The sequence below is a fragment of the Desmodus rotundus genome, chromosome 11, assembly GCF_022682495.2.
Source record: "Desmodus rotundus isolate HL8 chromosome 11, HLdesRot8A.1, whole genome shotgun sequence".
In the NCBI taxonomy this organism is placed as follows: domain Eukaryota; kingdom Metazoa; phylum Chordata; class Mammalia; order Chiroptera; family Phyllostomidae; genus Desmodus; species Desmodus rotundus.
The window spans coordinates 101,250,290-101,271,684 of record NC_071397.1 but is presented as its reverse complement, the minus strand read 5'-3'; the positions used below and the strand labels follow the sequence as shown (position 1 = coordinate 101,271,684).

The 21,395-nt window shown below is 48.1% G+C and overlaps 1 protein-coding gene across 1 annotated transcript in view; it reads left to right on the top strand.

The window, feature by feature from the left end:
* The window catches only part of PDE10A (phosphodiesterase 10A), a 177,127-nt gene that overhangs the window by 127,693 nt on the left and 28,039 nt on the right, over window positions 1-21,395 (top strand). The window contains exons 6-13 of the mRNA XM_045188968.2: window positions 4,163-4,303; window positions 6,276-6,431; window positions 7,601-7,651; window positions 8,631-8,689; window positions 10,388-10,439; window positions 15,857-15,999; window positions 18,448-18,540; window positions 20,713-20,899. Coding sequence (XP_045044903.2) covers window positions 4,163-4,303; window positions 6,276-6,431; window positions 7,601-7,651; window positions 8,631-8,689; window positions 10,388-10,439; window positions 15,857-15,999; window positions 18,448-18,540; window positions 20,713-20,899 — 882 coding nt within the window. The remainder of the gene's footprint in view (window positions 1-4,162; window positions 4,304-6,275; window positions 6,432-7,600; window positions 7,652-8,630; window positions 8,690-10,387; window positions 10,440-15,856; window positions 16,000-18,447; window positions 18,541-20,712; window positions 20,900-21,395) is intronic.

Genomic DNA, 21,395 nt, shown 5'->3' with positions numbered 1-21,395 from the left:
GTTTTTAAAGTAGATTGTGGCAGTCTGTTCTGTTTTCCACCAAATCTTTTTTTAATTTGCTTTTTTATAATTTTAAAGTTATTTTATTTCTTCATTGAGCCAACCTACAGGTTATAATAACTACTGTTACCAATCTTCTCTAGTTAATAACCTAACTGTAGAAATATATATGAAAACTTGCTGCTGTTGGAAAATGTTGGCCAGCTCATGAGTTTCTTTGGCAGTGGAAAAGCTCGTTTATTGCTGAGCACTGTGTGGCCTCGGCGTCCGGCTCGTTGGTTGGCCTGGGGTCTTGACGCTGTTGGCCGGCTGCAGGGCTCTCGCGGCTGGGCACCTGCAGGGCTCCTGTGGGGTGAGGACCCTCTGCTGCCCGGCAGCAGGCCACATGCCAGAGTGCAATAAACTTCTCCTCTGGTGGTTGAGGTTGAAACTCTGGACCTATTCCTTGCTTTTAGTTGTAGGTTTTATCTCTAGCTGCTGAAAAGTGCTTGTGCTAATAAAGGTTTTCATAGGTTTTTCAACATTAGAGCAGCAATCAATTTTAGGGACTCAATTCAACACAGTTTTGTAGGCAAACTAGATACTGGAAGTGTGAGCAGAGTATCAGCGCATTCTAAAATGGTGTTTTTTAGATTTTCATTCATCCTTTATGGAAATGATACAGTATTTTTCTTATTAATCTCAACAGCCTAGTCAAATCCTGATGTCGAAAATCACGACCGACTTTGAGAAACAAAGCCCTTACTTCCTTTGTGAGTTCCTTCCGAACCTGTTTGCACCATGGTTTGTTAATGCGTCCTCACAGGCCCCTTGCCAATCAGAAGCACTAGCTGTAGCTTATGAAGTAAGTTGAGATTCTTCGGAAACATGAAGAAACTAAGCAAGTCTCACCTTGCCAGATAAAAAAAATGTGCTGTAAACTCACAGGGATGAGAGCAGTCTGGTTGGCCCATCAGCCGAAGGGCGCCGAGGAGTGTTCAGAAACTGACACGGGCTGGGGGAGTGGGTCAGTCTGTGGTGGAGGTGGCAGCTTGCACTGGGGAGAAGGGAGACTTTTCAGTGCACCAGTGTCAATTTGATAAGCACTAGAAGGTAAGTGAAAGTGGGCTTAACAGAGTCTCCCCCATCCTTGAATACGTGTGAAATTCAGAGGGTCGTTGCTGGCTCTTTGCAGTACTAGCTGCTTGTCATCCCACTGGACTACAAGGATCACAGAGAACGTGCATGAGAGGCCACACAGTTCAATCCAGGGTTTGACCTTCAATCAGCCATGGGCGTTACAAAGGGAGCTTTCACACAGGTGAATTTTATGGAGTGAACACCCAAAACACAAAAATCACAAAATAGTGCAGGGAACCACACAGAGGAGGGAGTGTGAGGCCATGAAGACACCAGCGAGGGCGTCTGTTGTGCGGCGTCCTCATTTCGCTCCTGCCCCAGCTCTGGCCTTCACGTGACGCCCGGCATGATGCCACACTTCGTTAGCTCTTGCCTCGGCGCTCATCTGCAAGCATTTCTGTTTGATCAACAGGGTCAAACATCATGAGCTAGTTAGTAAAACAAGCAGAAAGTTCCCACTGTACAGAATTATTTAACTTTTTGATAATTATCCATAAAGAGAAGTCTTTCAGATTTAGTCAAAGAATTGAAAGACTTATAAACCACTTTTTTCCAGCAAGATTAATACATAGAATGGCTTTTCATATATGCTAAGTCCAGGGTTTGCTTATCTGTTGAGTGTGTGTGTGTGTGTGTGTGTGTGTGCGTGTGTGAGAGATACAGTAACCCTATAGAGAGGTGGTAGATGTTTTATAATATTAAGTAAATGACCTAATAATTAGGAATGTGTAAACTGCCCTGTCATTGTTGAATTCTGATGCTAAGTATAACTTAAGATATTATTAAATCCAGTCTTCATGGGCATGTAGCAAAGTCATCCAAAAAAGATATGTGCTAATATCTTCAAACCACAAAGTCAACACCTGTAATAAGAATGAGTATAAAAGCTGGTGCTGGGAGCTTGCTGCAGAGTTCCCTTCCCATTCTGTCCTGGGGGTTCTGGAGGAGCTGCCTGCAGCCCTTGGTGTGGATGAAGCACCCTCCCGGCCGTTCTTTGGGAGACAGTGGCTTGTCACTCAGCCTCCTCCTCATGATTCACTTCTCATAGTCTGAGAAAGTCATTGTCGATTCCGATTTGTCTTCAAGCTAAATAGATGATATCCTTCTCATTTTTGTCTTGAAATCATCTCTCTTCCTGTTCTTGACGCATTTTTCTGCTCTTCTGTCAGTCTTCATACACATGGACTTGCATCGCGACAGTGAAGTACTAGTCTGAGGGAGGCCTTGTCCCGTCTGTGCCGCATTAAATTGGAGCGGAATAGAATTATAACAACTTTGTAAACGGGTTCTGATTTCCAGCCCCTTTAAAACTAAGTAAGGTGAAATAGTCATTTATCATCTTACCTATAGTTAAATGTTTAAACTCTTTTTAAGTGTATAACTTGTATTTAAATATTTAAAAATAGAAACACTTAAATTGTATTTCCACAGGTATGTACTTAATAGCAAATACTACTTAACCACTGTCCTGACGGAAGTAGATACACTTGCAAACAAAATTGTTAGAATGTAGCTGCCTGAGAGGGTGGTTTAGTTAAGGCACCAGAGGGCACCAGGACTGCCCTCCTCATCCCTGGTCCCCCCAGGGGAAGAGGTTCATTCACTTTCTGGTGATGGGTTGTAAATAAGACTGTATTTGGGAAAAAACGGGGGGTTGTTTGACATTACAAAGCTTGAAAACCCACCTCGTTATCCTCACCTAGAACTGGCTTAGTGACGGCAAGAATGAATAGGACCCTGTTTAGCTTCAGAGGGTGGTCTAGCAGGGGTGTCCAAACTTATGGTGTCTCTGGGCCACACTGGAAGAAGAAAAGTTGTCTTGGGCCACACATTAAATACATTGCAACATGTAATCACATACACACAAAAATCTTGTAATCTTTTAAGTAAATTTATGAGTTTGTGTTGGGTCGCATTTGTAGCCATCCTGGGCCGCATGCAGTCTGCGGGCTGTGATTTGGACCCCTGAAATGCTTCAGCAGGTCTTCGCCTTCCAGTGAAAGCAGTCCCATTTAAGGGGGATGTGGTGTCAGGAGGATCCGCCTGAACCTCAGTCGGTTTCATGTTGAGTGGTAATCATAATACAGTTAGGTCAAAATGTTGCCCCCGACTTAGGGTGTCCAGTCCGCGGGCCGCATGGGGCCCAGGATGGCTGTGAGTGTGGCCTGGTACAAAACTGTAAGTTTACGTAAAACTTTTTATTTTTTTTTTGCTCATCAGGTTTTGCTAATGTTTGTGTATTTAATGTGTGGCCCAAGACAAGTCTTCTTCCAGTGTGGCCCAGATGCCAACAGGTTGGATCCCCCTGCTGGATGATTTGTTTAGATGAGCAATTCTGATTTAGTAGGTAGTTATTTAAAAATATAATTTGATTTAGTCAAAATAACTAATCGTATTTTTAAAAAACATTTATTTAAAAATAGCGTCAGAACTCTCCCCTCCCACCCACTCATGTGAAAGGAGAAGGCACACCCAGACTTGCCCAAAATGTGCTCGGAGAGGAGCACGGTCTTACCGAGAGTCCTTGGAATCATCGTCCGGCAGGCCGGCCAGTTTCAGGGACAGAGTGACTGAGTCCTGCAGCAAGATCATGCCCTGGGAAAGAAGGGTTTTCGATGAAAATGGAACTTCTAACTGAACCCCTTTGATGTGTGCTCCCAGACCCTGTCCTGAGACCTGTGGGCCAGGTCTTCAGGCAGGGTGGGCCAGGTTCCTGTGTGACACTGTCTTGAGCCAAGGCCAGCTTCCTTCTTCTCTTTCCCTTTAGTGCTCCGCGTGCACCCGCACGGGAGGCCACTGTGCGAGCCCATCTGCGCACCGACAGTCCTTTCCGCCCTGCCTCTGGCCTGCGCCTCGTGTGCAGGCGGAGTGGGCGGGCGTCCACCCCAGGCGCTGCAATCTGACTGCGGCACAGCGCCGTCCCTGCCCAGGCCCCTTCTCCTCCTTGGCGCCCAGACTTCTCGGGACTCTCCCCTCGTGTCCAGGAGGCTCTCTGTGCCCTGCACAGCACAGTCTACAAAGCATGTTCTTTTCTTCCTGCCAGAGCCTGTGCGTGTTCACCCCACCTGGAATCAAGGAGGGACGACCCCGGCTCGTCCCCGCGGGGCCCATCGCCCAGGGCACCACCACCTCCGCCTACGTGGCCAAGTCCCGGAAAACGCTGCTCGTGGAAGACATCCTCGGGGTATGCGGCTTCTCCCTCTTTGTGCCGTTTGTCATCGGCAGTGTTTAGTTACGAGAGATGACATACTGTGTTGTTACAATTTAAGGCATTTTATTAAAGCAGTAAAGCAAGATGCAGGTCAGGAAGTGAGCTTGTGAGTACACAAATTCTTTGCACTCAGAAAGCCATCACTTACTCACCCACTAGGAGCAGGTTTGAGTAGTTCATTTGAACACACACCAGCATGGTGAAGCACACAACTGCGTGTCTATCTCCGTGAGGACTGAATGGCAGCTGTCCCGTGTTCCATGTCCGAGCAGGGTGGGCGTCAGTGAAGAGCTGTTGCCGTGTGACAGTGACCCTGAGTTTTACTGGTGTCCTCCAGCAGTGCCCTCCTGTTCCCACGGGTCTGTGAGCCAGGTGTGTCCACTGCTCTGGGCTCTGTCTGGCTGGGTTGCTTATATGTCCAACGCCAGCGGACCCGCACGTCTGAGCGGGCTGGTTTCAGAAGGCCTCTGCCCGCCCTCTGGGTCATATCCCCCGCACCCAGCGTGGGCAGCCTGGCAGGGCCCTCAAGAAGGAGACGGGACGTGCATGGGCGTTTTCAAGCCTAAGCTTGCGTCAGATTCTCCGCTCTATCACTGGCCCAGGCTAACCCCGTGGGCAGGCCCGGACCCTGCTCAGGGCACTGGTAGAGGACGCCAGCCCAGGGGGCGTGACTGTACTGAGTTCCGTGTGGTCTCAGTGTCCTGCGGTCCACGTGAGCGTGGTAGCACAGTGTGGCCACGCACACTCAACCTTTCCAGGTGACAGATGCACAGACAAGTTTCTAGGTGAATGACTTTGCTCTGAAGAATTATTAATTAGACCCCTGAAGTCTGAGTTTTAATTTTGGTTCTGCCTCTGTCTGTGTGACCTTGAGCAAATTGGGTAAGTAGTTATTTATTTACAAAGAGAAAGAAAAAGGAAAGTGTTAAAGTAAGTGTTGTATCGTAGAGTTGAATACAGACAATGATAGCGTGTTCTCACGATCAAACTTGTGAGGACACCGGGTCTCTGCGACTCCCATCACGAAAGAAAAGGCAACTGTGGGATGTGACGGGGGCGCTAACTAAAGGCCGTGGTGGCGGTCACATCACAGCCTGTGATGTGTCATCGCCTCCGCGCGCTGCGCCCTTACAGGTGCGCAGTGTCACGTGTCACGGGCAGTTCACTTTTACAAAGTATTAAAAGCAGACACAGTGTAAGTCACCATTTGAAATGTTCAATTATATGTGCGCACTTTGGAAACATTTGTAAGTCACAAGTATAAATCGGCACTCTTCTGATTCACGGAACGCGCCCCCGGGACAGCAGAGACTGAATGAATAGCGTTGCTGTTTTGCTATTAATTCTTTGAGTTCCCTGTGTTCTTTTGAGAGATTGTGCTCAGCTAGAAAATTATTAAAGTCAAAGAACCAATTTCATTTCTTATGATAAAAAATTGATAATGATGGGGTGATTTGAGTATTTAATATGAGTCCTTGAGTCTCAGTCAGAATGGCTGTCAGCAGCATCCACTTTTGTGTTACTCTAACCTTCCAAATAGAACAACTTCACACAGAGTTTCCTCTACATGAAAGGTATTTGCATTTGGAGTAGTCTTTACTCGTGACCTTGTACCTACAAAGCCCCCGTAAGAGTTCTGGCGCAGTAGAAGCTGATGAGTGATGGATTGCTGGCCATGCTAAGTGTATTGGTACATGAAATTGGTACGTATTAATTGATTAAACGCTCGTGTGCAAAGGCAAACGTCAGAGCAGGACTTGCGGAGGGCAGGCCCCGTGTGGCTGGAGATGAGCGTTTGTCATCGTGGCCGTGACCGTCTGGCTGTTCCTCCAGAAGGTCTGCTTATGCCTGCTGGGAGCATTAGGTGTTTCTGGTGGAAAGAAGGGTAACTTCATTATTGCATTTTGTTTACTGAGTTTATATCTTCCCCCACTTTGTTTTTCAGGATGAACGCTTTCCAAGAGGCACTGGGCTGGAGTCAGGGACGCGGATCCAGTCCGTCCTCTGTTTGCCCATCGTCACTGCCATCGGTGACCTCATCGGCATCCTGGAGCTGCACCGGCACTGGGGCAAAGAGGCCTTCTGCCTGAGCCACCAGGAGGTGAGGCCGGCCGGGGACGGGACAGGGCCCTGTGTGCTGTCCACTGAACCAGGCTGATGGGCAGTGTTGGATAGTGATGCTAACATGTTTAAAAACCTTTTTTTGTTTTGCACTTAGTACTTAGGGGAATAATTAACCTGGAAATACGGTCATTTTTACAGTAAGGATCTTACTGTAAAAGAATTTTAACAATAAAAAGGAAAGTATGTCATATTGTGAATCAAATACAGTAGTAGATGACTTTGGAGAGTTTTCACATTCTTGTGGTCTTCATTTTCTTAAAAATGGTATCTTCCTGGAGTACGTCCTGAATAAAGGTTCCGACACCAAATCTGTTTGGAAAACAATGAGTCCTGTCCCCTCTCCCCTGAGCTGGAATTCGCTCATTCATACTGAAATCCGGTGCCACAGTGGTCTGCCTGCCACGCCCAGGGGCTTGCACCCCAGCCACTGTGCTGGGTGCCACCTGCCTGGCCCCACCCCCTTCCTCCAGGCACACTGGGTCCTGGAGCAAGGCTGCCTGGCTTCGGTCAGAGCCTTCGGGTGCCATGGTCCTGCCCATGTCCAGACACCCCCACAGTGATGAACGAGAGGGTGGCCTGCTCAGCGGGGTGAGACCTGAGCGCACCTGACTGGTGTGCCCATCCTGTCCTCCCCGGCGCCTCTTTTCCTCCAGAGCCCGTTGCCAGCTGGTGTGCGTGTGTGGTGCACTCCCTGCCCTTGTATCTCGCCTTCCCCTGCGCCCACGTCAGTCCCGCGGCTGCTGGTGCTGGCAAGCACCTGGTGAATGGGAGCTGAGTGAATGGTAGCACTTGAGAACCTGCCAGCTAAGCGTGAGACCTATCCCATCACTTCAGAGGGGCCACTGAGGCCTTTTCAATGTTATTTTTATTAACTAAAAATAATTACTTTATGTTAAAATCATTGGGCTCTAGCTCTCTTCCTTTTTATCTAAAATGAAGAGGAACATGGAAGCATTCAATTCCACTCGAAAGAAAAGGGAGAATGTACAAGAGAAACCCTGTCCATGTTTGGGGCTTTGTGTTGGCAGAATATTCAAAAGCACAGTGATCTCTGAAAAATTTTCATGTACATTTTTGCGAGAGTCCCGTGTGGGGAAGTGTCTGCGTGTGTGGCTAATAGAAATTTTTTCCATCCTCACTTTTCAGGTTGCGACAGCAAACCTTGCCTGGGCTTCCGTGGCCATCCACCAGGTGCAGGTGAGCCTGGGGCGTGTTGGGGCTCCTGGCGGGGAGCTGCTCCAGGCTCAGGCTCGGCCTTGGGGGTGGGGACAGGCAGGGAGGGGCCTCGTGTTTTCTGTCTGCATCTTAGACAGTTTGTACACGTTCACTTAAATGTACGTACTTTCTGTCAAGTACCTGGCCATTATCTTGTGTCTTTACATGTGGTGGCACAGCCCCTGTGTGGTAAATGGTGGGTGTCCCATTATGATGTGTGTTTCCACCAAAGCCCAGGGACGATCTCCCACTGGCGACAACACTGATATCTTTATGACTCCATCTCCTGAGTTAGATGCTCCTCTGTACCACACGGTAGAAGAAAACATAAATCTTAAAATTTCAGGTGCCTGGTTCTCTGGGAAAAGTGATCTAACTCACAGATGCCCTGAGTTTCCCTGGTAACTAGGCATTTAAAGTAAGGTCCTGGAGGGCCCTGTTCTGCTTTGTGTCTTCCACTGCTTTTGTGTGGCTAATTGTCTACCTGTGCCCCTCAGGTCAAGGAGGGCCTGTGTGCTGTAGAAGGGGCGGGGAGCCCTGGACCCCACGGGAGAGGGTGTGGGTCCCAATGGGAGAGGGTGTGGGTAGAGGACATGCAGAGTCCGTTTTCTAGGTTCTGAGGAGCGGCTCTGGAGGCTGGCTGCATGGCCCAGGGGCCGCCACCCTCCCTGCACCCCTTGGGGACTGAGCAGGTTCCAAATGGCCTCCTGCCACAGTCACGAAAGTGAGTCCCAGCCCTGTCCTGTTCCATGGGGGTCACATGAGGTCATAAATACGAAGTGCTTAGCAATTTAAGCATTCAAGAAAAAAAATGAATCGCTATTGATATTATTACTACATTATAAACTAAGTGATCTGGTTACACCTTTGAAAATAAGGTAAGGTCAGCAGCCTTGTGGAGTTTTTACTTTTAACGAGGCCAACAGCTCTTGTCGTTAATGGCCTTTCTTTTCTGCGGCAGGTGTGCAGAGGCCTGGCCAAGCAGACTGAGCTGAACGACTTCCTGCTCGACGTCTCCAAGTGAGTGTTCGCTGAGGGCTGGCTCGGCGCAGGCCCGTCTGTGACAGGCAGGCCACCGCCGCGGTCGTGACTTGGGCTGCAGGGCAGGGTGCAGGTGTCTCTGTGATGGGTTCAACTTGCAGTGTGCTGTGTGTTTCCCCCTGACTCATGGAACCTGCCGGAGACACCAGGTGTCTCTGATTTGTGGGCGAAAACGAGCCGCAGTAGGAGAGGAAATGTTCTTGTTCGCGTTTTCCCATAAAGTCCACTTGGGCATTTCCCACCAACGTCAGCCAATTGAAACCAGTTGTTACTGCTATTATTTGAGCTTTCTCCCTCAGAGTGGCTCAGGTATAACTTAGAGACGCTGCTCCCCTGTCCCAGAGCTTGGCTGGGAACAGCAGCCTGGGCTGCCTATGGAAGCAGTTACAGGCACTAGTGAGGTCCGGGTTCACGTGGGCTTTGCTCCACGGGGCAGACCGTCAGTCATCTGACCCGTGCATGTACCCTTGACACCTGGGCCTCCAGGTGTGGTCGGGGTCCTGTGCTCCCAGCTCGCTGCAGGAGGAAGGTGCACTGGGCCCTGCTTGCTCTCAGAACATCCGTGACTCATTGGTCTGAGGTTGCTGCTTTGTGTTGTTCTATTTCTGAAATATCAGATTAGAGAAGTGTGGGATTGAGTGAGACCTCTTCTGACCCCCTAATCCAACTATTTTCTTTGAGACAAAATTAAATAACAGCTGTGGGCACATGGTATTATTTCAGAACACAGAGCGAGGGAAGCCGTTCACCTTCTCTTATTCTTGTAAGTTTTCCAAAGTGCGGTTTAGTCCTTCACATGACACTGTCAGTTTACCCTGCAGTTCGAAATCCGTTTACCTGGCCCCCTTTCTTGCTGTGTATTCCTCAGCGGACAGAGTCGTGAGCACGACCCAAGCCCTGGTGTAGTCCAGGGGGCAGTTTGTGTTTATGCGAGAGGCATTGGTTATTGCTACGCCATCCTTGTTTATTGTTATCCTAATGGTGAGTGCATCGCTCAGTCACCCAAACCTCTGCTGAAAGCACACCCTGCCTGTTGATTCTCACTGAGAATACTTCTTTGCACATCATATCCCTATAATACACGACTGTTAGTTCATCTATTTTTCAGGTTTTCATTTTCATATATGTACCAGCTGCCTCTAAAACATTTCCTAGCTGTTCATAGTAATGCGAGTTTCACTCTGTAAAGTCACTCAGCCCTTACCGTCCTCTGCAGCCTGCAGTTTCTTCTCCAGTGAACTTCGTGGCTTTCTCAGTACAGTTTCACTGCCCTGGAACTTGTCACTTTTCCAGTGGTGCTTTACATTCTAACCGTGTTAATAAGATTTAGCTTATATTTGCATTTCAGACCAAAGTTATTAATGATGATGCTAAATGAGGCAAATCCAATTTTATTCTTTCATAGTTTCAGTTAAATGCTACAGACTTTCTGCATCAGTACTTATCAATAGTTACTTAATGCATCCTCTGGAATTACAATCCTCATACCGAAGTCAGTAATAAAGTTGCATTTATCTCTTTAAAATAATGTTATTGATTGTTCCACAAGATGACAAAATGGGACATATGTCTTTGTTTTTTATTTAAATGTAGACGAAACTGGGAAGCGTATTCGAAGTTTAATATGCCCGGTGTTCTCAGTAAGATTACTGACATGCTTTATGTCCTTTTTTTCAGGACGTATTTTGATAACATAGTCGCAATAGATTCTCTACTTGAACACATAATGGTATGTTGCCTGGTTTTGCAAATGCTTTCATTTAGCCGTCAATGCATGTCCGACACAGAATGGGGCAGAGGGACACTGGAGCGTGTGAGACACGCGTGCGTTGTCAGCAGGCGAGCAGTGACCTGCAGGGTCGCCCTGGGTTTTTTTTTATTACTTCTGTTAATTTCGAAGGGCTTTGAATAATGTTTTAAAAAATATCTCAGAGTTTTTCATTACTTAGTGCCGAGTTTTGAAAACATTTGGTTTCTTTTTATAGCCTTCAAAACACCTTTGTGTGTAGGTGGTACTGGGAATCCCCACCCGAGCCTTGCCGAAGCAGCAGTTCCCTCTACTCAGTTTCCGTCCTGCTTCCTCCTGCCTCCTAGAAGGCCGAAGGGCACTTGGGGCCAAAGGCCACCCAGAGTGGGGTTTTATCCACGTCTCCCTGCCTGGCTCCTCTGATGCTTTGGCGAGACTCCGCTGAAGCAGTGGCCTTCAGTAGTCAGAGTGACATGTACGTCCCCCGTGGGTGACCAGGCTTGATGGAGACCATTTATGCCCTGTTGTGTGTTTTGATAAATGGTCTTTTCCTTCCTGTTTTCCTGGTGTGTCTCTAAATATATAGCAATCCTGTCCAGGAAGGAGTTGCCTCATGTCCAGATTTCATGGTGTCTATTCTCTGATCGCAAGGCCAGAGAGTGTGGGGTGTTGCATGGTCAGTGTCCTGTGAGACGGAAGGTGACCGAAGGTGACCAGAGTGACATTAGGGCTTGTTACTTTCTGCGCATTTCTTCAGTAATTAGTTACATTGATAGTGCTATGCAGACAATAAAAAGAATGCTTCCCTGCACAGTAAAAGATAAGTTTGGTTATGACACGACTCAAGAAGTTTATAAAGAAGTGAAAAGTATTTAGAAGAATGTGAAAATACAAGGATATAATATAGAGTGACAGAGCTTGTACTAGGAGTACAAGAAACCCTTATTGACTAGTCCTTACATTATTGATGTTTTAAAAATGTCTTTAGTGAAGTGTAATTCATATACCACACTACTCATCCACTTGAAGAGGTCAGTTCAGTGGTTTAGGGTTATGCTACACTTACAAAATGAATTGAGAAACATTCCATTCCTCAGTGGAATGAATGAGTTATTTGTTCCTTCAAGGTTTGATGCAAATCAGCTGTTAAACCCTGTGGGTCTAATTAGGGGATAGATCTGTGGTTCTCTTTGCAGTTTCTTTTATGGCATTGATCCCTTCAGGTTTTCATTCATCCGTTTTTGCTAAAATGTATCTCGGGCATCTATTATATTCCCATCCAGATAGCAGCTGGAGTTCTGAAATGGTGAGCAAACACCTTCCCAGTCCCGCCCTCATGGCTGGTTGTCTGTTTGGGGAGACAGACAGGCATTGATGAAATAGCATCATCAGTGTGAAATGTGCCACGGGAGGGCCTGGGAAGGAAGGAGCAGAGTGCAGTGGTGGGAGAGTTGAGACCGAGTCCAGGGAGCTACACCAGGGTGTCCCAGATGTGCCTGTGGGTCTCAGGGGTGCGGAAGAGCAGAGGCAGCGGGGGGCTTAGACGCACTCCAGGGGGGGAGGGAGCGGAGGGCTGCAGTGGAGGCGGCCCCTCGGAGACCAACATTGTCCAGGCCCACTGGTAGCGGAGACTGTAAGCTAGAGGGACCAAACCAGATTTGTGCTTGAAAAGATAGCCCTGGGCTAGAGGACATCCGAGGGGCGTGACATTGGGTTGGTTTGAAAGGCTCCTTGACAATACAGATGAGGTAGCTTGCTTCTCCTTGAGCGAAGCTGGGTGCTCTACATTGCTAGGTTATCAGCTGGTCCAGTCCAGTGATTTCCAGTGAGGAAGATGCTGGCATGTTGGGCAGAGTACCCCTTCTTGCACGGGATTGGCCTGAGCCCTGCAGACGTCCAGCACCTTTAACCTGTGAGCTCTGAATGCCAGGAGCAGCCCCCCACCACCTGGTCCCTGTGGAACGGAAAGGCCTCCACCTGCTTCACAGGCTCTGTGGCCAGGTGGCTGTGCTGAGTCAATTTCTGTAAATTTCTGCACACTTTACATAGTGTCTGGGTGGTGCTTATAATTGCTTCCTCCTCTGCAGTGCGCTCCATGCAGACTCTCTCATCAGACTTGCCTCGAGTTGGTTTGATTCGCAAATATTACCAACACGTCTCTAGGATTTCTTTATTAACTCCTTTTCCGACTGTATTATTAGTTCAGTTTGGGGACAGTGAAGGTAAACTCACAGTTAGAGGCACTCACAACAGAAGCCTTTCTTACCACCTGCAATTGCTTTTCAATGGATTTTTCAACATTTTCAATAAGTTTCACCAAATAGTAAAGGTTTTGCCTCTTTTAGGATGTGTGCTTTCCTTTCTTTCTTACCTAATCATGGGTTAATAAGCACAATAACATGTCTTTGTCTTGCTTTAACTTCAATGTCTTAACCTCAGTGGGGCGATTCCGATACTTTACCGTTTGCTTTGAGGTGGAGTATTGTTTTCAGGAACATATTATTGGGAGACATATTCTTCTATTCCACTTCGCTAAAAGTTTTTGTCATGAATGATTTTGAATTGTATTACATAAATTTTTGACAAAGATAATTTTGTGATTTTTCTTTTTTTACTATTTATAAATATAATAATAGACTTTATGATACTGAACAGTTCTAAAGTATAATTTTAAAATATTGTAATGTGTTAATTTATTCCTACATTTGATTTTGTTACTATTTTTATGTATGATTTTTTTCTGTTTCCAAGGAAAATTGGTCTGTGATTTTCTTTCTTATAATATCTTTGCTAATTTTTAATATCATTGATATAGGGGTTGCAAAAATGACTGGAAAATTTTGTTCTTTCTGAACTTAAACCAGTGTAAGTTGGATAAGGATTTATTTTAAAGATTCTTTAAAAATTTCATACTTGAAATCATTTGGGCCTGAGGACTTTTATGGATATCATTTTTTGACAGTTTTTCAGTTGTCTTTGTGAGTGCATCTATCCCAACTTTTCAACTCCTGAGTTCCTTTCTTTTTTCTAGAAAACTGTTCATTTCATCCAGGTTTTTGTAATTATTAACATGACCATGTGACACAGCGCCAGCCAGCTGACATGACCCTGGGCACCAGGGATGCAGATTCGCCACAGATGAGTTGGTCTTCAGCAGTGCAGGCTCATCATTACTATTTAGTAATTCCAGGTCTCACGGCTTAGCCAGACAGGTGGGCGGTTCTTCTGTTCCTGCCAACAGTGCTGCCCGGCCCTTTCTCCAGACCTGTCTGCCCTCATCCTTCCTCGCTCGTTAGTGACAGGTCTTACATGCTCCAGCCTCAGGGTGGGCACACTTTTTGTAAAGGGCCAGATAGGCGTCATGGGCCATACTTCATGGGCCGTACCCTATTGTGACTACTCAGCTGCACCTGTCACAGTGGCCCCAAGCAGTGCACACAGGGGCGAGCTTGGCTGTGTCCCCCTAAACCTTCACTTCCGAAAGCAGGCAGTGGGCTGAGGTCGCCTATGGGCTTCAGCTGACCTCCACTCTGGGCCGTGTTCTCGGCCTGTGGAGCACCGTAGGGGGAAGCAGCAGTCTCTGCTGTCATGGAACTCGCAGGCTAATGGGGGAGACGAGGCAGCTGGACCTTCCGATGCTCACAGTGCCAGCCTGCTCAGTCTCTGGCCTCTGAGGCCCAGCTGGGGCTGGCAGAGCGACCGAGAGCAGCAAAGAGCAGTGACGGTGACATGGAGCACGAGGGGGCGCCAGGGCCCAGCTGGGCACCTGGCTGCTCTGGCTTCCTTTGGTTGGGTCCGTCAGCTGGCTTTGTACGAGATGACCTATTGTCCTCTGGCCACAAGGAGGCTCCTGTCCCTCCCGCATGAGCTTGGGGACACCTTTTATTCTCGGAGGATCCCTCCTTTCTCTCTAAGGAAGAGTGTCACATCTGTCAGCTGGCGGGCGAGGCGGCCAGAATTCTCAGTGTAAGTGGACGTGGCGTTCGCTGCCCACTGCAGGCCTGCCCCAGCGGGCACCGCGGCCTGTCAGGCCGTAGAGAAGTGCTTGTTGAGGGAAGCTGATCGAAGGATGAGGAAGTGAGCGCACAATTTTTCATCCAGAAGCGGAAAAGCATATTTGTCGGCAAAGCATAGGCCACTGAAACGGCTAAGTCGAGTTCAAACACCTGGGCCCCCAGCTACTAGCTGTGTGCTGGAGGACACATGGCCGCCGTCTCCATGTCTCTGTCCCCCGCACTGCGTGCAGTGGGAATAGAAACGTTTCCTGACTTGGTGTTGTTATGGCGAGGGTCGAGTGAGTCAGGGCGCACGAAGTGCATGAAAAGTGCCCGGCACTCACTAGACGTGTAATAATCGTTGCCCATTGTCATTGGTGCCGCAAATAAAATACAGCTAGTGTAAATAGGAATGCTGAGTGTCCTGTTAGGGGTTACATTTCATGGTTTTACACCTGGTGTGTCACCCACCCCAACCAGTCAGAATGGCAGCTCCCTTTGAGCGGACAGAGGCTTAGGCTGCGGCATTGGGTGGGGGGTGTGGTCTGAGAGGCTCTAGAAGAGGGGCCTGGGTGGCAGAGAGACCTGCAGGGAGGCAGACCGCTGGGTGCTCTTCTCCCCATACCTCTGAACTACCCAGGTGTGAGCTGCACAAGGCCACTTAAATGTGGGCGTTTCCAATAAATCCCGGTGCTGTTTCCGATCTGTGGCTGGGAGTCTGCAGGCGGGGAAGGACAACCACTAATCTGAGCCGTTGATGCTGGCAGCGATTTCCCACCTTTTCAACCGCGTGGTGCACGGAAACTGACCAATGACTGAAATTCTGCTGACCTGACAACAATAGGGATAGTTTTGATTCATTCACACTGGACAGCTACTGCTGCGTTGGCTGTTGGCATTTTTTATTTGACGGTCTAAGGAAAGAGAGGTCTGTGGCTCTGCCTAAATATGTAGTCAGGCACTGCATGCTTTACAGTTCTCACGGCACACTGGCTGAAAATGGCTGGTACACAGGGGACTTGAGCATCGGTGGCACCAGTCCCCAGTGGATACCAAGAGACAGCTGGTGTACTTATGTTTTGGGGAGTCAAAAGGTGTACATGTGGATTTTCGACTGTGGGCAGTCGGTTCAGGGATGAGCTGTAGGTCAGCGTCCAGCACGTGGCAGGGAGGCCCAGCAGCCGTCTGTCTGGTCAGGTTGGGGTTTGCCAGTGCTGGCCCGTTAGTGGTGACTGTGTATTTCCTGTTTTGTGTTTACATGCCTTTATTTCATCACTTATCATGTTGATTCCCCACCCGATTAAAGCATAGAAAAGCTGAAATTGGTATTCATGTGTGATGACGCTTACCTGGACGCTCTTTGAGTTTCTCATCGGCTTGTCTTGCTTTATTGTTTGTCTTCAGATATATGCAAAAAACCTGGTGAATGCAGACCGCTGTGCACTTTTCCAGGTGGACCATAAGAACAAGGAGCTGTATTCGGACCTTTTTGATATTGGGGAGGAGAAGGAAGGAAAGCCTGTCTTCAAGAAGACCAAAGAGATCAGGTACAGCCAGGCATGGCCTGTCCGTGTGCTGTGAGTGCAGCTGCACAGGTGTTCTGTCACCCACTGTTCTGTGCCTTTCACAGGTGCGCTGACAGTGCTTGTCATACTGTGATATCATTCCCACCAGGACCCGCCTCCTGAAGGTAGTGCTTCTGGGAATGACATTGCAGTGCCAGCGAAACCGCGCCTAGGAAGCTTTAGCGTCACTCCTGGAAATGCCGTCTTCCGGAGGCGGTCCTTTTGGAAATCATGTTGGAAAAACTTACTAGTGCTCCCAGGTAGGTAAAGGTGTGCCCCACCTGGATGGGGTCTGCAGGTTTTCCTGCGTCTAGGAGCAGGGCGTGCTTAAACCACCGGGCGCCCACCGCTCCCCAGCCAGTGGGGCTGTCTCAAAGTCCAGACCGCGGTGGGGCCTGGCCTGCGGCGTTGGATGACGTGACGCCTTCTGCTGTGGCGGAGCGGCCGGTTCAGCCCATCATGTGACATGCTTTTGTTGCATCTGGACACTCGTGCCTCCTTCATTCTGTAAGCGGCAGCTTTTGCCGCCTATAAATGAACAGCATGTCACAGTCTGAACGCCTGCAAGGAGCACTGTCACAAAACTTCTAAGAATCAAGCTTAACATACAAAACTTGGCCTTTTTTAGACATTTGCTTCTCCCCCCTTTATGTGTCTCGTTCAACTGCTTTCCATGCACTACTCTGCAGGGGTCCACTCTGAAGCCCGCGGCTCAGGACGGCTGTGAGTGCGGTCTGACACAAAATCGTGAATTTTCTTAAAACATGATGAGATCTTTTTGTCATTACAATGTATTTACTGTGTGGCCCAAGACAACACTTCTTCCAGTGTGGCCCCGAGTGCCAAAGGGTTGGCCACCCCTGCTCTAGAGTGCCTTGGTTGTCACACCATCCTAGGCAAGCACTGTTCCCTACTCGTTACGGACTGCTCTCCATTTGGGCTGTCTGTCAGGGGAGGGAACTAACCAGGTGTGATGGGACCCTGGGGTCCAGCAGGCATCTTGCCACTGCCGCCCCCCCACTGGACATGTCCTATTCCAGTCCTGGGGGGACCTGTGCCGTGTCCCACACTCACAGAACGCTGCCCTCCAGGCACGGATTAGTCTTTTTCATTGTTATATTTTGGTTGGTCTGTGTTTTAGACCTCAGTCGGTCTGGATGTAGTCATTTCTACTGCTGCACTGAGGGTCCCAGCTCCCTCGCAGTGCGGCAGTCGGGCCCATTGGAGCCCGTGCCAGCAGCCCGGGGGGCAGTGAGGGGCTGTGGTTGTGGGAGCCCAGGCAGCTTATCTGGTGGGCCCTGCCTAGGATGGGGAGCAAAGTCTTGATCAGACCGCTGCAGGCCGAGGAGCCCAGCACAGGTCCGCAGCAGTGGGCTGTGGAGTGTGGCTCACGGCAGCCGGCTTGGCTGGGTTGCGTCTTTCCCGGCGCAGGAAAGCCGGGACGGAGCACTGTGTACAGCGCCAGGTTCCCTTCTCGTGCTTTTGGTGTCTGTCTCGATTTTTTTCAAGTCTTTCGCAGTGAAAATCCTTACAGGGGAGCTTTATCTTAATACTGATGATCTCCTATTATGTTCAAAATGTAATGTTATGAAAGTTATTTTTCAGGCATTAAATATGTAGGTAGTGTGGATTGTAGATATCTTCGTTAACTAAATTTCAAAATGAGTGCATGACTGATGATAATACCGTAATCAGAAAACTCTGTGAAAGGATGTACTTATAATAGAAAATGTTGATGTTAAACATTAACACATAATTAAGTGTATTTAGATGATGCTTGTATGTTGACTGCTTTTCCATTGAACAAATTAGAGAAGTTAAAACACTAGAAGTTTCCAATTGGGTTGTTGTTACATAGTGCCTGTGTTGCAAATGCCTTAAAATTCCAGCCCTGCCTCGCGTCTCAAGATCAGACACCCCCGGGGCCTTGGTTTTAGGTGTGGCAGGGAGTCCACTGTGGTAGACCTGCATCCTGCGTTTGTCGTGTCATCAGTGTTTCAGGAATTCTAGCCAATTGCTAAACCCACACAGGCCTCAGTTCACACCACAGTGAGAACTAACTGAGAAAGTTCATGTTGAAGCGTATTGTAAATTAGAAGGTATTTTGCCAATATAAAGGACTATTACTGGTCCGTGCAGAAGAATCTAATTAATTTTTCAGTTTCAATTTGTGATTCAGTATGAGTTCATAATTTGAATTATATCTTAAATCAGGGTTCTCCAGTGATTACTGTACAATGTTTTTCTGCTTTTGCGTGCTTTATAATAATAAGGCGACTAGGATGTGTAAATGTAAAGTTAATTCGAGCACTTCAAATGCAGCAGGGCCCTCCCGGGGCCCTCCCGCTCACTGGTGGCAGCAGGCTGCTTCGGACTGTGTCGCCCACCGACGTGCTCATCATGCTCCCGCCCTGTCTTCCGTGTGTGCAGGTTTTCCATCGAGAAAGGCATTGCCGGTCAGGTGGCGAGGACGGGGGAAGTGCTGAACATACCAGATGCCTACGCGGACCCACGCTTCAACAGGTAGAGAGCCGCCTCTGCTTCTCGTCCCACGGGGCGGGGCCCCGCCTTTTTTCATGTGTAGGCTCTAGAGTGACCGGAGCGCGTGAGTAAATCACTGAGCCTTAGTTTCCCCATCTTTAGACTGGGTACAGTGATGCTTGTTCAGTAGTTCTGTCCTCGTTTTCAAGACATGAGGACGTATGCCTGGAATGTCTGTCGGCTGTACCCGACACGGGAAGTAGGGACTGAAAACCCTGCAGCTTCCGTCGGGTGCTGTCCGAGTCAGACTGGCGTAGCTGCCGGGTTTTGTTCTGTCCTGAGTTTCTCTGGAGAACTGGAAACCAAGCTATGTAAATGTAATTTCAGTAAGTCTCTAGCCGGTGAATCTGAAGACCGATGCCCTGACTATTCAGGGGGAGGAGTTCAGGTGTGTGGACCAGAGTGCTCAGCTGACTCAAACAGTTTATTTCAGAGACACTGAAATAGAACAAATAGGGTGTTTTGTCGGGTGTTTGATAATGGCAAATATACGCACCTTGTACAGAGCGCGGATATCTCCTAGTCATATGTTTTATCAGTAAGGAGTATGCTGAATTAAAAAAAACCCTAAGCTTGATATTTTAGTGCTTAAATATTGAAAATACTTCTATACGTTTTTGTGAAACCTTTATATAAAAATGTGTGGGTCAACTATTGAGGACATGAAAAGGCAAGGAACAGATTGTGAGAAAATATTTATGAAACATATGTCTGCCAAAATACTTGTACCCAGAACATAAAACAACATTTCCAACCTAATAATAAGTTAACCCAATTTGGGATGAATGGGACACAGGATTTTAACAGACACTTCCCAGAAGAAGAGACACGAACGGCCACCAACCACCGGCAGCATGCTCAGCTTGAGAGAATGTGCTTTTACCCCACAGTGGGGTCCCACTACACACCAGCTGGAACGGCTGTAATTCTTAAAGGTCGCCGTGAGCAAGGGCTGGCCCGGAAGCAGAGGGGTGGGTGGCCTGGGCTTTGCTGATGGGACTGGGCAACAGCACAAGGCCTTTGGAAAGCAGCTTCGTGCTTTCTTGTAAAGTTAAGTGTTACTTGCTACACTCAGTCAGCTGCACTGCTAGGTACCATATTTTGCTGTGTATAACATGGACTTTTTGCCCAGAGTTTTGAGGGGAAAATAAGGATGTGCTTTATACAGGGGTATAATGATTACATACCATGGGCATAATATCCCATGTATAACGTGCACAAAAACATGGGTGTGCGTTTCACACAACAAAATGCGGTATCTCGCCAAGAAAAATGACAACATTGTGAACACGCAATACGCAGATGTGTCTGCAAGTCTTCCCAGCAGCTTGTCCGCAACTGCCACCCACTGGCTCTTACCGAGTCCTGACGCCCATTACCTGGTGAATGGGTACATGAAACGTGATACGTCCATACCCAGGAATAGCGCTCAGCGGTCACAGGGCTGGACCACTGTGTATGCACCGCCTGGATGGGTCTCAGAAACTCCTGCCTCAGACCCGCTGCCTTTGGTTACCCGGCCGCCTCTGGGCAGAGCGTCTTATTTCTAACCAGTACCTCCTCTAAATCAAAGTTGGCCTGCCTTTCCTATTAAGAGTCAGACAGCAAGTGCTTTTGCTGTGTGAGGCCACAGTATCTCAGTCGTGGGCCAGCGGCAGTCCATTGAGGAGTGGCATGGCTGTGTCCTAGGAAAGCTCTGCCTCAGGGCAGGAGGGGCTGGTGCTGGCCTTGCCCTACATGCCATTCACGTCTGCCGGGCAAGCTCCATCCCTCATAAATGTGAGCGAGGTCAAAGGGTCGTACTCTCTCACCAAACTTCCTGTATTTGTCTCTGGGTCGCCAGTTTGGGTTTTCGTAGTGATGCTGGATACTTAAAACTGATCAGTAAGCTGAAGGCCTCCTGGGTACTGTTCTGAAAAACTCTTGAAAACAAAAGAACAAGTTGGTTAGAAAAAATTTTGAAAAGGTTTTAATAAATCACTTTCAAATGCCACATGGCCCTTGAATTTAGAAGCTAACAGTTCTATCCCAGTTAGTTTTAACAGAAGCATGTGAATTGCAAAACTGACTGGAGACTTAGGATAGAAAGTGTAGTTTATCATCTGTCTCTTGTTTGTTTCTTTTGTGCTGCCGTGGGCTCCTCCCTCCCCACAGAGAAGTGGACCTGTACACGGGCTACACCACCCGGAACATCCTGTGCATGCCCATTGTGAGCCGCGGCAGCGTGATCGGCGTGGTGCAGATGGTGAACAAAATCAGCGGCAGTGCCTTCTCCAAAACGGACGAGAACAACTTCAAGATGTTTGCCGTCTTCTGTGCTTTAGCCTTACACTGTGCCAATGTAAGGGAGGAGTTGTGAATACTTGTCTTACTACTCAGTGTTAATCTTAAAACCTTTTAAATCAAGTACTTTAGGGGTTTTTTCCATATAAGTTTCCTTTATAAACCAAACGCAGTGATTCCTGGTGGCTCATATTTTAGGGGAAGCCTTAAAACACCTTGGGAAAAAAAATCTAGTATTTTGCATTTATTTCAAGGTATAAATTTATTTTAAAAAATGAAGTTAAATAAAGGTAAAATTTTAGTTCAAGCATCAGGTTTGTATTTCACAAGATCTGCTAAAATGAACAAGGAAATGCTTTCTGGCCCCTCACTGCTTGTGATATGTGCTGTGTTTATGGTTTTTGTACCAAGGAGTAAGGCTCACGCTGAACTCCAGCCAGGAAGGTTCTCTGAGGACCAGGGCCGCACCGGCTCAGCTCCTCTATCAGGTGCTTCTGGGCATCACCCAGGAGCCCCCACGGCAGTCTTGCCTGTTTACTGAACGACAGAGTGGG